Below are 12,677 nucleotides of genomic sequence, written 5' to 3'. Positions count from 1 at the left end.
TGCAAACTAATTTATCTTAGAAATTTTATTAGGAATGGCATTGCTTAAAATTAATAACTTTTGAGTGAATTATTGCAAGGTTATGGTCATGGTGGGTGATTGTAAATGCTCTGAACATTTTCAAAATCACTGTGACTGCACTTCATGGCTCAGAGGTCCAGAGTTTGGAGGCTGTCTGTTCCCAGCATATCAGGGCTGTTTTTTTAGTCCTGTGCAAGTGTGTTTCTTTGTTCCACCCCCTGTGAAGACCAAATAGCCTTATTTACAGAAACAAGATCCTACTTCCCAGCAAAGCTATTTAAAATTGAACGAAATAGCCGAAACTGGTTTAGCTCAGTGGTAGAGCGTCGGTCTGCGGACTAAAGGGTCCCAGGTTTGATTCCGGTCAAGGGCATGTACATTGGTTGAGGGCACATCCCCAGTAGGGGGTGTGCAGGAGGCAGCTGGTCGATGTTTCTCATCGACGTTTCTATCTCTCTATCTCTCTTCCTTCCTCTCTGTAAAAAATCAATAAAATATATTTTAAAATTGAACGAAACATAAAGAGCTTCCCAGACAAGTAAAAGCTCAGGGAGATGATCACTACCAAACCAGTATTACAAAAAATGTTAAAGGTACTTCTTTAAGAAGACGGGAAAAACATAAATATGAATAATAAAATGGCAATAATTATATACTTATGGATACTCACTTTAACTATAAATGGATTAAATGCTTCAATCAAAAGACATAGGGTATCTGAATAAATTCATTTAAAAAACACATGCTATCTCCAAGAGATCCTCTTCAGATGAAAAGACACACATACTGAAAGAAAAGGGGAAAAATATTTCAATGAAACAGAAATAGAAAAGAAAAAGCCTGGAGTAGCAATGTTTATATCTGATCAAATAGACTTTAAAACAAAGGCTACATTAAGAAACAAAGAATGACATTTTATAATGATACTAGGGGCCTAGTGCATGAATTCCTGCACCTTGAAAGGATCTGTGGCTGCAGTAGGCACAGGGGTGAGTCTCTGCCCATCCTCCATGCCCCCACTCAGACCCTCCCACTATGGCTCACAGTCCCCTATCTGCTGCTGCCACTCCCACATGCTGATGGCACAGAGCTATTGGGACCAGCAGGGCTAGCAATGGCAGCAGGTGCGAGCACTGGGCAAGACCATAGAGCAAGCAAGCAAAGAATTTTCAGTAATCACCAGAGGCTCACTGATGGCAGAACCAGTGTCCCGCCTTGGTCCGGTGACCCCATTCACCTGGTCTACCATCCTGATGTGGCCAACATCCACCATGTTCTGTGCTCTGCCGCCTGCTGCCAATCCCTGCTATGTTCCACATGCACATCCTGGAGGTCAGCCCACATAGTGATTGGTGGTTCTGTTGTTTGGTTGTTCTGCCATTTGGTCTATTTGCATATTAACCTTTTATTATATAGGACTAGAGGCCCAGTGCACAAAATTTGTGCCTGGGGTATGTGTGTGTATGTGTGTTTTTGTGTGTGTGTGTGTCCCTAAGTCCAGCCTACACTCTCCCCAATCTGGGATCCCTATCACAATCTAGGACTGCTAGCTCCCAAATGACCACCTGCTTGCCTGCCTGATTGCTCCTAATTGCCCTCCCTGCCAGCCAGACTGATCATCCCCTAACCACTCCCCTGCCAACCTGGTCGCCCCCAACTGCCCTCCCCTACAGGCCTGGTTGCCCCTAACTGTCTACCACTGCAGGTCTGGTCACCCCAAACTGTCCTCCCTTACAGGCCTGATCACCCCCCAACTGTCCTCTCCACCAGGGCTGCCCCTCCCCAACTGCCCTCTCCTGCCAGCCACCTTGTGGTGGCCATCTTGTGTGTTGGAGTGATGGTCAATTTGCATATTACTCTTTTCTTAGATAGGATAAGGTTCAATCCAACAATTATTACCCTTCTAAACATTTATACACCCAACATAGGAGCACTTAAGTATATAAAGCAAATCTGATGGACACAAAGGGAGAGATCAATAGCAATACAGTCATAATAGTGGACTCTGGCACCCCATTTTCATCAAGTGATAGATCTTCCAGACAGAAAATAAAGAGTGAAACAACAGCCTTTAATGACAGATTAACCCAAGATTTAATTGAAATTTTTACAGCATTTTACCCTAAAGCAACAGAAGATATATTCATTTCAAGTGAATATAGGACTATCATTTACAACTAGAGGCCTGGTGCACAAAATTTGTGCACAGACCAGGAGGGGTGGTGTCCCTCAGTTCAGCATGAACCCTATTTAATATGGGATCCCTCTCACAATCCAGGACTGCTGGCTCCCAACTGCTCACCTGCCTGCCTTCCTGATTGCCCCTAACCACTTCTGCCTGCCAACTGCCTGTCTGAGCAGTTAGACATCAGTTAGATTGATGTTTAACTGCTCCCATGCCAGCCTGATTGATGTCAAACTGCTTCCCTGCCAGCCTATTTGTCCCCAACTTCCCTCCTTTATCATCCTGGTCACCCCTAACTGCCCTCCCCTGCAGGGTTGATTGCCTCCAACTGCCCTCCCTTGCAGGCCTAGTATCTCCCAACTGCCCTCCCCTGCTGGCCATCTTGTGGTGGCCATCTTGTGTCCACATGGTGGCAGGATCTTTGACCACATGGGGGCAGCTATCTTGATCTTTTGTGTTGGAGTGATGGTCAATCTGTATATTACTTTTTTATTAGATAGGATACTTTCTGATAAACTGCCTTAAATCCTTTGTGGTGTGAAAAGTTGTACATAACCCTGACTGTGCAATGATGGTGTTTCAGTCACATGACTGCCATCTATCATGGGTGTCCTGAGGGACAAAGAAATAGGAGCTACTGTACTAAACAGTAAGAAGCTATTGACAAAAAAAAAAAAAAAAAAAAAAAAAAAAAAAATCATTTGACCACATACACATGGGTTTATTTCTGGGCTTTCCATTCTGTTCTACTGGACTTTATGTCTGTCTTTATGCCAGTACCACACTGTTTTGTTTATTGTACCTTTGTAATAAGTTTTAAAATCAGGAACTGTGAAGCCTACGAATTTGTTCTTTCTAAAGGTTGTTTTGGTTATTGAGGGGAAGACTGCACTGTTAGTGAGGAAAAAACACACCTTCCTCCTGATATAGAGCCCTTTGCCAGGGCCTCCAGCTCACTGAGCAGAGCTGACCCCTCACCTGAGGAACCAGTGAACCACTTGAACGGATAAGCCTGCGTTTCCAGATACAGAGGCCCTGACACTCAGCAAATGCTGTCTAAAGGACACATGACCCATTCAGTCTTCAAAATTTGATAAATTCTTCTCTTTAATGAAGCCAGATTGACAGAGCTATTGACTGTTTCTCAGTGATTAGACATTAAATACATTGGTTGTTTTGACATCGTACAAATGAGCTTTTCTTTCCCTTTGTTTTCCTGTGATGCCCACAGTCGATACTAAGGGGCAGTGTGGAGAGGCCCAGGCAACGCGTGTTAATTGCTCTCACCCTAGGAACTTGGTGAGAATGGGGTCTCATCACCAAGGCCCATAGGAGACACACCGAGAGCTGTCTGTAAGATATAAACTCTGCAACTGGTCTTTGGGTGATGTTGTAAGTAATGCTCTTCTTCTGTTATGATTGGCTTCTGAAACACTTCAAGGTAAATGTGTAATCTAGCTTTAACAAGTGTACTAAACTCTGGCATATATTTTTGAGTACCGAATTTAGCTAGCCCTGCAATATTTATGAATGGCATTCATACTCTAGAATGAGAAGAGATTTTCACATACACTTTGTTTCATAAAATGTATCTGTGTTGTTTTTTTGTTTTGTTTTGTTTTGTTTGTTTGGTTATAACTAAAGAACATTTATTTGTTTTTCACTAAGACTTTATCTTAGCACATAATTAAATTGTGTCACTACCCCCTACCCCAACCTGAAGAAGGGTTAGAATGTTATAAAGCAGATATGAAGGATTGGAGTCAACATTAACTGACAAAGAAAAACTTCCTTCTAGGTCATTATAACAATGTTTAAGTAAAAAAAAAGAGAAGGGGGGTGGGAGTTCAGATTGAACAAGATTCTCACATATCATCTAACAGTCAAACCTGGCTAGAGTGTACCAAAATGGAAACAGGATTACTATAATACAAAACTTCATACAGACTGCTGTACACACTTGTGTTCCAAGCCCACCCCCAGCTCCCAGATGCTTCCAACACACTATTTCCCGGCCTGTTGGGCCTGTCAACGAAAGAGCACGTAGATCTTCTCTTTAATCCAATCTTTGTTATAAGGCTGGTATGTCTGGGTATCAGCTCGGTAAACAAGACAGCTGAGATCCGCCAAATCATCAATAAAGTCAAACAACTGGCTGAAATCATATGCGATAGAGTGGCTGTTGGGATTCATTCTCTTCAGATGTTCTTCATACATTTTACAAACACCTTCCATGCACTTATTCACTGATTCATAATCAGCATAAGTTCTGCCTTCTGGTCTCTTGGTAAGCTGTACCAGCAAAATGGTGTGAGACATCGCGCCAAACTCTTCCGCCGCCGCCACACTGCCACACACGAGCTTAACTGTGGGAACCCTTAACACGACCCGCGTGATTAGGGCCCACTCAGGGTCCGGTTTCTGGAGGAGGCCGAACACTAAAATGAAGAGAGAATAGAAAAGAGTTAATTTGGGACAAATTGGGGGCCAGGTGGGAGTCAACCTCTAGTGGGAAGACTACCGCTAGGCTCTGGCCTTGCTCTCCCTTTTATTGAGGCTATAGGATACACCCATCACCCTTAAGCAGCTTTGGGATACACCCATAGCCCTTAGGCAGGTAATAAATGGATTAACATATCAGTAAGGGTTTACATGATTATAAGATGGGAAAGTTGCCTCAGTTACCCTTGTCTCAATTAGATAGGGTGTGGTTGGCTCTGACCTTTCAGAGCTTCAAGGTTGACCAGCCTCTTTCTATTAGTGAGACAATGATTGGTTTCTGGCACTTAACCACAATGCTGCCCTGTATCTGTGGTTTTGAAGAGAACATATATAGGTTATTACGGCTAATTTGGCTGCATTTAACAGAAAACTGACTCAAACCACTCAAACAAGAAAGGGGGTTTTATTGGCTCGTTAAACTGGGAGGAATGGGTAGAGATAGTGTTTAAAAGCTGTTACCAGAACAGTCTCTGTGTCCTGTCTCTGACTCAAGCTTTCCTCTCCTCTGTGCCAGCTGCATTCTTAGTCGTCCTTCTGTAAGGTATGGTTGCAGAAGGACTAATTTACAGAATTCTGCCTTCATAATCTCAGGGGGTCAGGAGCATCTCCTCCTTAGTGATTCCGGCCTAAACCCCAGGAGGGTTGTCATTGGTCAGTGTGTCCACTCATGGGCTAATCACTATGACAGAGAGAGGCAGTGTTCTGGGTGGCCTGGACTGAGTCATATGCCTCCCCTCACGCTAAGGGAGGGGCCATGACTCTAAACTTCATAGACTGAGCAATGGTGCTGTAAAACTGGAATGCTATTGCCTAAACAAGTAGAAAGGGATGCTGAGCGGGAAAAGTACGGATTTTCCCTGCAATATAATTAAAAGGATTTCTTAAGAACAGCAAGCCCATTCCCTTTCATGTGGGAATTTCTTCTTCAGTGTGCTTCCACACATTCCTCCCGATTTCCCTTTTAACATGCCCCAATAGGAAGGACTCACTTATTTCCAATTGTTTTCTATCTAATGCTGTACAAGCTAGTTGTCAGAAAAAAATACAATATTTAATTAAATAAATATTCTTTATCTAATTGCTAAGGAATTATCATAACTCTACTGATTAGAACTCCATAATTTAAAATTATAATCTTATCTTCCCCAAAAGTTCTTTAAATGCTTAAGTAAATTTTAGCATGTCTTTTATACAGGGTGGAACAAAAGTAGTTTTATAGTATTGTATGGAAAATAATACAATAATCTATACTAATAAAAGGGTAATATGATAATTAGGGCGGACAACGTTCCGGGACACCCCTCTGAACAAAGCTGCACAGCTGCGAAGGGCCAAGGCTCAGGCTGGCAGTGGCAGCAGCAGTGGGGTAACGGTGGTGGGTCCTTCCCTGATCCACCAAGTCGCCTTCCGCAGAGAGAGGCCAGACTGCAGCTTAGGCCAGAGCTGAGGCAGAGGCAGTTAGGGGTGATCAAGCCAGCAGGGGAGCAAGTTAGGGGCGATCAGGCCAGCAGCAGGGTAAGTTAGGAGTGATCAGGCTGGCAGGCAGAGGCAGTTAGGGGTGATCAGGCAGACAGGCAGAGTGGTTAGGGGTGATCAGGCAGACAGGCAGAGTGGTTAAGGGTGATCAGGCAGACAGGCAGGCAAATGATTACAGTAGGAGCTAGTGTTCCTGGATTGTGAAAGTGATGTCTGACTTCTGGTTTAAACTGGCAGTCAAACATTCCCCGAGGGGTCCCAGATTGGAGAGGGTGCAAGCCAGGCATCCCCCCATACATAAATTTCGGGCACTGAGGCTTCTAGTTAATAAATAACTGTAGAAGAAAAAATTCTTTGTTTTCAGTACTCACAACTGCAAACCTACTTTTGCCCCACTCTGCATTTTATGTTTACCTTCCCAGTGCCTTTTTAAGATTCCTTATTCAATTTCCATTCCAAATTGAAATTATTCTTTACAGATCCAGTGGACTCTGGTTGAGGGGACAATTTGCATATTAGCCTTTTACTATATAGGATACACTGAGTGGCCAGATTATTATGCATTCAAAGATCATAATAATCTGGCCATTCAGTGTACATTAGGACACAAAAGAAGTCTCAATAAATTTAAGAATATTGAAATCATATCAAGCATCTTCTCTGACCATAAAGTTATGGAACCAGAAATTAATCAGAATAAAAAAACTGAAAAACATACAAAAGCATATGGCATGTTACTAAAGAATGAATGGGTTAACAATATCAAGAAAGAAAACTAAAGATACCTTGAGACAAATAAAAATAAAAACATAACAATACAAAATCTACAGGTTACAGCAAAAGCAGTTCTAAGTGGGAAATTGATAACATTATAAGCCAACCTTAAGAAACAAGAAAAATCTCAAATAAACAATTTAACTTTACAATTAAAGGAACTTGAAAAAGAACAACAAACAGAGCCCAAAGTGAGTAGGAGAAAGAAAATAATAATGAACAGAGCACAAGTAATTGAAATAGAGCCTAAAAAAATAATACAAAAGATCAATGAAAACAAGACCTGGTTTTTTGAAAAGATAAACCAAATTGATGAACCTTTACAAGAAAAAAAGAGAGAAATAAAGTAATAAAATCAGAAGTGAAAGAGCAATAACAACTGCTACCAAAAAAATACAAATGACAGTATGAAAATATTATGAAGAACTATATGCCAAGAAATTGGATAACCTAGACAAAATGGATAAATTCTAGGAAATATGCAATCTTCCAAAATCAAATCAGGAAGAATAGGATCATCTGAATAGACAGATTACATTTAGTAAAATTGAAGCAGTAATCAGAAATCTCCCAACAAACAAAAGACCTAGACTGGATAGTTTTCACAGGTTAACTTTATCAAACATTCTTCAAAGAAGAATTAATACATATCCTCCTCAAACTGTTCCAAAAAATTCAAGTGGAATGAAGACTCCCAATTTATTCTTATGAGGCCAGGATTATCCTAACTTCAAAACCAAATACAGACACTACAAAGAAAAAATTATAGGTCAATATCCATAATGAACGTAGATGCTAAAATCCTCAACAAAATGTTAGCAAACTGGTTCCAGCAATACATTTAAAAGATTATATACCATGATCATGTGGAATTTATTAGTACAATATCTGAAAATCAATAAACTTGACATACCACATAAACAAAATGAATGATAAAAACCACATTATCATATCGATAGATGCAGAAAAAAAGTGTTTTACAATTTTTAGCATCCATTTCTGATAAAAACTCTCAATGCCGGGACCGGTTTGGCTCAGTGGATAGAGCGTCGGCCTGCGGACTGAAAGGTCCCAGGTTCGATTCCGGGCAAGGGCATGTACCTGGTTGCGGGCACATCCCCAGTAGGGGTGTGCAAGAGGCAGCTGATCGATGATTCTCTCTCATCGATGTTTCTAACTCTCTATCCCTCTCTCTTCCTCTCTGTGAATAAATCAATAAAATATATTTAAAAAAAAAAAAAAAAAAAAAAAAAAAAAAAACTCTCAATAACATGGGAATAGAGGGAACATAAACCAAATTCTTCATAGTTAATTACTTTTTTACAAAGGAGTTAAGAACATACAATACAGTAAAGATTGTGTATTTCATAAATGGTGCTGGGGAAAAATTGTATAGATATGTGCCAAAATGAAACTAGACCACCTTATTACACCATACACAAGAATAAACTCAAATTGCATTAGAGTTAGTGGTTTCACTTAAAACCATAAAAATCCTAAAAGAAAACATTGACAGTAAAATATCCGACATATCTCCTGGCATTACTTTTCAGATATATTTTCTTGTGCAAGGGAAATAAAATAAAAAATAAACAAATGGGACTACATCAAACTAAAATGTTTGTGTGTTTTTTTTCACAGTAAAAGCAACCATCAATAAAATAAAAAGCAACTCACTGAATGGGAGAACATATTCGCCAATGTTACAGCTGATAAAGACTTAATATTCAAATTGTATAAAGAATTCAACTCAATACCAAAAATCAAGCAATTCAATTAAAAGATGGACAAATTGCCTGAATTTTCAGCTCTGAAGACATTATATAGATGGGCAATAAACATATGAAAAGAGCTGAAGCTGGTTTGGTTCAGTGGATAGAGCTTCGGCCTGTGGACTGAAAAGTCCCGGGTTTGATTCTGGTCAAGGGTATGTACCTTGGTTGTGGGCACATCCCCAAGAGGGGGTGTGTAGGAGGCGGCTGATCAATGGTTCTCACTCATCAATGTTTCTAACTCTCTATTCCTCTCTCTTCCTCTCTGTAAAAAATCAATAAAAATATTTTTAAAAAACCACTAAGCATCTATATAATTGTCCTTCTGTTGGAAGAACTTCTTTTAACATTTCATGCAAGGCAAGTTTATTAGAAATAAATTCCTTTAAATTTTATTTATTTATTTATTTATTTATTTTTTGTCTGAGAACATCTTTATTTTTTCTTTACTTTTGAAGAATATTTTTTCTTAACACAATATTTAGGCTAAGTTTTTTAAACACTCTAAGTATTTCATTCTGAAGAAAACAAGAATGTTTTCTGAAGAGAAGTCTGATGTAATTCTTATCCTTGCTCCTATCAATAGGTAAGGTTCTTTCCTTTCAGCTTCTTTCAAGATCTTCTCTTTATCTTGTTTTTTTGCAGATTGAATAGAAGATTTGTGCTAGAATGGGCCTTCCTTTCCCTGGCTGCCAGCACCAACTTTCTGCTCCAAGGCTGCCTTCCCACCCTGCCCAGAGGCCCTGAGAAACCATGGGTGTGGCAGAATACCTGTGTCATCACCATGGCTACAATGCAAGCATCTGGCCCACCCTGGTCACTTACGCCTATGTATGCAAATTAACTGTCATCTTTGTTGTATTAATTTGCATACCACTCTTGATTGGCTAGAGGATGTAGCAGACTTACATGTTTGTTTATTATTAAGTAAGATCATATGCCTAGGTATAGGTTTTTTATGTTTATCCTGCTTGGTGTTTTCTAAACTTCCTGGATCAGTGGTTTGGATTTGTCATTAGTTTTTTAAAAATTTAGCTATTATTGCTTCAAATATTTCTTCTGTCCCCATCTTTATTTCCTGGTATTCCCATTTTGCATATGAATAAATATCCCACAGGTTTTGGATGTTCTGTGGGTTTTTATTATTTTTTTCCCTTCACACTGCAGTTTGGGAATTTTCTATTGACATATTTCAAGCTCACTGATTGTTTCCTCGACAATGTGCATTAGTGAGTAGTGAGCCCATCAAAGATATTCTTTCTGATAGCATATGTTTAATTTCTAGAATTTCCTGTGGATTCTATCTTAGAGTTTTGAACCCTCTCCTTACATTACCCATCTGTTCTCTCATGTTGTCCACTTTTTCCATTAGAACCCTTAGTATATTAATTATTATTATTATTTTAAATTCCTGCTCTGATAATTCCAAAATCGGTATCATAATTGAATCTGATTCCGTTGCTTGGTTTGTCTCTTTATACTGTGTTCTATCTTGCCTTGTAGCATGGCTCAAACATTTTTTTTTTTTGAAAGTCAGACAAAATGCATTGAATAATAAAAACTAAGGTTAGTAAGACTTTAGTTTGGGGGGGGGGGGTATTTTTTTTTTTTTTTACCTGAATAGAAATTATGCTGTGTTGACTCTTCTCTGTAGCCTTAGGTTTCAAAACTCTCTAATGTTCTTATTTTTCTCTCCCCTGTTATCTTTGGCTTTCCCTAGAGACTCCTGCTTAAATAGAATCTAAGCACTTATCTTTTAGCTGTAACTCTGGCTCTGGAAGCATCTATTTTCAGTAAGCTGCAATTCTCTTTGTTCACCTCTTCCTCCAATTTCAGAGATATCATTTTGCCCTGAGACCTCAATTTTTTTATGGGTATAAGGAAAGATTTTGTTTTGTTTCATAAGCTTTTTGCTTGTTGTGAGAATGGGGGTGATGACTAGTTTACATGTCCGTTCAGAAAGTGGAAACTATCTTATTCTTTATGATTTCTCCGTGATAACTATCTAAACTTTGCTCTAAGATCATCTCTTTAGTTTCTTTTTTCCATACTTTCAAGATATAAAAACCTGGACACCAAGATATAAATTAATGCAAATGGCTATATATTCTTTTTCTAAGTTCTTGCCATAGGCTAGATGCCACTTTCTCTACCATTTCCAAGTTAGCAGGTAGCTCATTGGTGGGAGATAGGAAATGAGATGATTTAAAAGCCAGATCATAGGAGAACCTATGTGGTGGAAGTGGTGGATTCGGTAGGGCTGTTTACTTAGTGTTTGTCACTTCTAGTGACCTACAGAGTTAGCCCTAACATCTAAGCCCCTTCCTTCCCATAAGCATTAATAGCTCTGCCTTAAACAATATGTATATTTTTAATTGGAAACCCAGCTACAGAGTCCTTGATAGTTTTGGATGAGTTCTGCTATCAGGATTGTGCAATCGGCAGTAATTCCTATTGAGTTAGTAAGAATCCTATCCTTAGTCCTGGAGACAATGCCAGAGGAAGGGCTTGAGCCAACAGGATGGAAAGTCCAGCTCTGCCCAGACAAGCTTCATTCCGGGAGGCACAGGAGCTACATGTGGGCTTCAGCAGAGAGGGGAGCTGGGCCTGCCCTCAACTCCAGAAAAGAAGCTGACATCTGGGGTAATCCGCTCACAGAGCCATTAATTCGCGCATTTGGCTTTTCCTGGAAGCTGGAAGCCATCTAGGCATGAGGATTTAGCTTTTTCCTCTGACATTTGCAGTGGCTTTTCTCTTTCTCCATTCTAAGAAGAGTTATTCTCTCTGTTTAGAATGCTCAGACCTTATTTCCTCTCTCAGATTATCTCCTCTTTCTCCTCCAAGACTCTGCCCAGCACTCACTGCTCTGTGAAGTCCTTCCTGGATATGCAAGCCTGATGTTAATCTTCCTGAGGATAAAGGGAGTGACCATCTTGCCCAATACTCTTTCTTCTGTCTAAAATAATACTCAGCCCTAACCAGTTTGGCTCAGTGGATAGAGCATCAGCCTGCGGACTAAAGAATCCCAGGTTTGATTCCAGACAAGGGCATGTACCTTGGTTTTGGAGACAGCTGATTGATGTTTCTCTCTCATTAATGTTTCTAACAATCTCTCTCCCTTCTTCTCTGTAAAAAGAAATCAATAACATATATTTATAAAAAATAAAATAATTCTCAGCTTCTCATAAATACTCAGAGGTGTTGTTTGAATGAACTATTTAAGCACCTGTCTCTAAGTTTATATATAAGTTTATATGAACAAGAAGTCATTGCTATTGATGTAGCCTACTTAATTAGGCCGCCTCACCTTAGGGTGCCTCTCTTTCAATGGAGCAAGCAAGAAGAAAGACCAAGCTCAGAACAGTCTGTAAACCACACACTGCCCCTCCTTCAGACACTCTCTGGGTATCAACTGGGCACTCGTGCTGCTGGAATGCAGTGCTGTTCTGTGGGAGTGCTGTTATTGGATTTCCCCATAAGTGTCCAGAACAGCGTGCTGCATCCATGGCCCTGAGCAGATGTACATGCAGGGTGATAGCCTGTTTATATATGTTTATGGCTGATCAATTATTAATAGCACCAATTTTACTCTCAAATGTTTCAGTTTTGATGACAACTGATATGATCATTCTATATGTGCCCAAACATTTTGTACTACCTCCAATTACACATTGAAATATTCTAAAGAAAATTTCAGGTACCATATTTTATAAAAAGATGCTTTGATTCTTAAAATCTTACAGATAAAAGACACTTAAAATCTGAAATGTCTTTATCCTATCTAAAATTTTTCAATAATTCCTTAATATCAGAAAATGCATAGTCAGTATTCAAATTTCCTTGATTGTATTAAAAATGTATTTTTATAGTTGACTTAATCTGAATTAGAATCAATATTCTTTTTTACTATTTCTTCTATTTGTATTCAGCAGCATCTTCTATAAAGA

The 12,677-nt window shown here is 39.5% G+C and overlaps 1 protein-coding gene across 2 annotated transcripts in view; it reads right to left on the bottom strand.

The window, feature by feature from the left end:
* LOC118732138 (enhancer of rudimentary homolog) overlaps positions 1-4,567 on the bottom strand; it is a 30,876-nt gene extending 26,309 nt beyond the window's left edge. Inside the window, exon 1 of one of the 2 annotated variants that reach the window (XR_004992060.1) lies at positions 4,210-4,567. Coding sequence is in view for 1 of the 2 variants with exons in the window: in XM_036461220.1 (XP_036317113.1) it covers positions 4,235-4,525 (291 nt within the window). In the remaining variant the exon portion in view is untranslated. Of the gene's footprint in view, positions 1-4,207 lie in introns of both variants that reach the window. The other variant, XM_036461220.1, reaches the window with a different exon arrangement.
* Between the last annotated feature and the right edge of the window lie 8,110 nt (positions 4,568-12,677).

This window comes from Pipistrellus kuhlii, unplaced genomic scaffold, assembly GCF_014108245.1.
Source record: "Pipistrellus kuhlii isolate mPipKuh1 unplaced genomic scaffold, mPipKuh1.p scaffold_m20_p_35, whole genome shotgun sequence".
Lineage (NCBI taxonomy): Eukaryota > Metazoa > Chordata > Mammalia > Chiroptera > Vespertilionidae > Pipistrellus > Pipistrellus kuhlii.
Note: the sequence above shows the minus strand (reverse complement) of the source record. Positions and strands in the feature narration are given on the sequence as shown.